Raw genomic sequence first — 4,086 nt, 5'->3', positions numbered from 1 at the left:
AAAGTACCAGGTCGGCTTTAATTTTGTCCAGCTGCCAGCGATAGTCGCCGATGGCATTGTGGATGCTCCGGTGGCTGTTGATGTGCTGCTCCACTGAGGCCAAGTCCACGCCCCAGGCCACCAAGTCCATCTCCGCCTGGGAAGGAAAGACAAACAGAGGCACCCTTTGTTTTCGCACCTTTGCACCTGATTCACTTACGTACAGCATCACGGCTTTACTTCGGGTAGAACCAAAGATGTAAATATGGAGTATTTTTTTTTTTTTGATATGGAGTCTCACTGTGTTGCCCAGGCTGGGGTGCAGTGGCGCGATCTTGGCTCACTGCAAGCTCTACCTCCCGGGTTCACGCCATTCTCCTGCCTCAGCCTCCTGAGTAGCTGGGACTACAGGCGCCCGTCACCACGCCCGGCTAATTTTTTTGTATTTTTAGTAGACACAGGGTTTCACTGTGTTAGCCAGGATGGTCTCCATCTCCTGATCCGCCCGCCTCGGCCTCCCAGAGTGCTGGGATTACAGGCGTGAGCCACCGCGCCCGGCCTGTAAATATGGAGTATTTTTGAAGCCAGAATATTTTTTAAAGATTCAAGGTTCCCAAATGGCTAATGCAGGGTTGCCAAATACTTCCCTCAACTTGTCTGACCCCAGCTCAAGATGGGCAGAGGAGGAAATTTGGAAATGGGAACCTTAAAACCAAGATCATGTCTTCTGAAGAAAAACAAATCTACCTGTGCACAGGCAAGCAAGCATGTGCACAGAACATATGTGTGCATATGTATGCACGCTATGTTATAAAATACTCATTTAATCATTCTTAAATGTGCATCAAAAATCACTGAGTAAATGCAATCATACACTGTTCCCCAAACTAAATAGTTGACCTAAAAGTATCTTTCATTGTTTATTTCTTTATATTGTCTTGATGGATGTAATTATTGGCTTTTTAAAATCCAGCATATACCATTCCCTTTCAGGATGTAAAACTCCCCATGGCCCATTTCAAAGGGAAGTTACTATATCTACTCAAAGATTCACTTTCCATAAGTGTTGGCAATATTAGGATTGTGGGCTTAAGTTACCTTTTTAAAAAAATTAAATCTGACTAAATTTATTATTTGAGCCTCAAATTTAAGAATGTTTCACAGTAAGAATCACACACATTGTTCCACCAGTTTCACACTGGGGCAAATCCATTATCTCACCCCTCTTTTGCATGAGTACATATAAATTTCCAAATCACCTGTGTCATCTCTTGGACATGCCAAGGGCAAACATTCCAATCGGGGATTGCAGTAAGAACATAAAACACATTGTTCTAAGCCACATCCATGTTCTAATACACTTGGCAAGGCTTCAGAAAAGGGAGCCATTTCAGAGTCAGACAACAGAAGGTTACCAGGACTTTGACCCTTCTCTCCCACAGCTGTCTCGGCTTTAAACCAGAGACAGCCAGGTGCATGCAGTGGGACATTAGCAACGAGACCAGGCTCCGGCTCACGCCTCTCATTACCAGCCAGGTGTATAGTATCTGACCTGTCCATCGGCAAACACAAATCGGGGAAACAAAACAAAGGCTCAGGAGTGCCTGCCTCCTGATTGGCTGCTGGGGCAACAGTTCCCTTATCAGCTGGGCTCTGCAGCTCAGTCTCCTGGGAACAAGGTAAAGAATGCAGGGGAACAAGGTATAAGAGAAACGGAGCCAGAGCAAATCCCAGAGCAAACCTGCAGTAAGCAATCAAACAACTGTTAGTTTGTTTGCAACCACGAGGGCTGCCTGCCTAATCTGGAAAGCATCGCTTATCAATTGCTTCTGTTAGAAAATGACATAAAACTGGCCAGGCACAGTGGCTCACATCTGTAATCCCAATACTTTAGGAGGCCAAGGTGGGCCGATCACAAGGTCAGGAGTTCGAGATCAGCTTGACCAACAAGGCGAAACCCCGTCTCTACTAAAAATACAAAAAATTAGCCAGGCATGGTGGCAGGCGCCTGTAGTCCCAGCTACTCAGGAGGCTGAGGCAGGAGAATCGCTTCAACCCAGGAGGCGGAGGTTGCAGTGAGCCAAGATCATGCCACTGCACTCCAGCCTAGGCAACAGAGTGAGACTCCGTTTCAAAAAAAAAAAAAAAGAAAATGACATAAAACTGAATTCATGTGGTAATACTTTTCCAAAATTTAAAACCATTGAGTATTTACTGTATTCTTAAAAAGCTACACTCAACATAAATACAAAAAAAAAAAATGACAAATTACAGGCTGTCATCTTCTTATAACTGTCATACTAAGACAACTTTAGGGGATACAATGTTTCATTAACTAATTTGATTGGAAGGCTGTTTTGCCCATCATTGCAGATCCTTAAGACGTAGTTAACCCCCATCACCTCCGCCATGTCTTCCTTTGCTCCACTCCACAGGAGCAGGCCACCCTCCCCTCTACTCCCAACTAAGCAAGAATGTATTATAACTGATCTAGACAGAAATTTGGCATTTGGTATGCATCTTGTTTTCTTCAATAATATTCATTTTCAGGACTAGGGACCATCATCTTTGAACCCTCGGGTGTCAAGACATATAAAATCCTCAAGAAATGTGCTCAAAGATTAGAAGGAAATTTGAAAAATATACAAATAGGTTTGTATTTAGGTTTCTGATATTTTAACTGACTTTTGTTCTCTCTAAGCCCTACCTTCTGTAATAGCTTATATTCTTTATAATAAATGGGAGAAAAAGTTAACTGAATGAATGAATGAATGTTTAGTCACTGAAGTCCTCACTACTTAGGAAAGAATACACAAAAATTTTAAAGTTGAGATGTTTTAGAACCACTGCTGAATTAGTCTAACAACTAAACAAACCAGCTTTCTTACGACCACATCTACATTGCGTAACAGTCTCTCCACAACTTATCACTCTAACACATCCACATTCTCAAGGGAAGGGTTAGGAGTAGGTTTTCATTATAAAATTCCCATCTACATGATTGTGGCATATTTCTACCACCACCTGTTCATTATAGGACATAATGATTACATGAAACAACACAACAATCATTAGTCTTGACAAATACTTTGCAGAAACTCCAGTTCTAGGGAAAGGATCAGCAGATCCTTCCAACATTATTTTACTTCACTCCCACACCGGTGACGTGATGGTTGCACAATGAGACAACTGAGACTTCAAAAGTATAAGGTAAGCAACCAATGAGCCCAAACCAGAACGGCTAGTTTCACTGTTTCCAGCTCCTGCAATCTGTGAACATTTTAAATGAACCACCACAGTGGGCTGGTTTTCAAGTACCTATGAGTAAAACAGATGAGGTCAGTTGCCACTCACATAGAACAATGAAGTTACTTAGCACATAAACTCCCACAACAGATTTTTCCGGGGGTCAATATAAGAACTGGATATTCAAAGTCTACTAACTAAATTACACATGTTAAACATGACCTGTGTGATAAAGGATGACTATAAAGCAATGAGGTTGAGTCCCCAAGCCACACTGAAATCTCATTCATTCCAAAATAGAAGACCACTTTTCAAATTGTGTAGGAGGAGAATCCTGCAAACAGCAAGCTGCTGCTGCCACCTGAGGTCTAGAAGACTCTTCGTCACAGAAACACATGGGCTGACCCCATCGTGCTGGAAGGCCTGGCCTGCGCAGGTTTGGGCTATTCAAGAAGCTGCTTACCCTTTGCTGCCTCATCCACCCCAAACATTCACTGGTGACGTGCTTGGTGAACTCATCCCAGCCAGAGCCGCTCTGACAAGTGTAGCCTCCACCACCCTTGGAGCTGGCCCTGCGGACTCGAGGGACACTGATGGCTTTATAAAGGGCTCGCATTTGCTCTTGGAGCTGAAGAAGTCTGAAAAGAAAAAAAGAAACCTTTAAACCACTGCAGGAAAACAGCCTATGAAAACCCATTCTGGGCCAATTTCCCCTTTTCTGAGTCTTTCGTGTCAATAGAGAAGCTATAAACGTTTTATGGTATTTGAAGATTTTTTTTTCTTTACCCCAGGACTTAAGTCTTAATCGCATACAAGTTAAATCTTAGGAAGAGGTTCAAAGCGTGAAACAGCATAGAAAGC

General features: G+C 42.9%; 1 protein-coding gene across 1 annotated transcript in view; it reads right to left on the bottom strand.

The window, feature by feature from the left end:
* Positions 1 to 4,086, bottom strand: part of DSP (desmoplakin) — a 45,493-nt gene that overhangs the window by 24,614 nt on the left and 16,793 nt on the right. Inside the window, exons 4-5 of the mRNA XM_011989686.1 lie at positions 3,689 to 3,863; positions 8 to 136 (exon numbers count right to left, since the gene is read on the bottom strand). Of these exons, the coding sequence (XP_011845076.1) occupies positions 8 to 136; positions 3,689 to 3,863 (304 nt within the window). The remainder of the gene's footprint in view (positions 1 to 7; positions 137 to 3,688; positions 3,864 to 4,086) is intronic.

This window comes from Mandrillus leucophaeus, unplaced genomic scaffold, assembly GCF_000951045.1.
Source record: "Mandrillus leucophaeus isolate KB7577 unplaced genomic scaffold, Mleu.le_1.0 Scaffold36, whole genome shotgun sequence".
Classification (NCBI taxonomy): domain Eukaryota; kingdom Metazoa; phylum Chordata; class Mammalia; order Primates; family Cercopithecidae; genus Mandrillus; species Mandrillus leucophaeus.
This window is presented reverse-complemented; position numbering and strand designations above follow the sequence as displayed.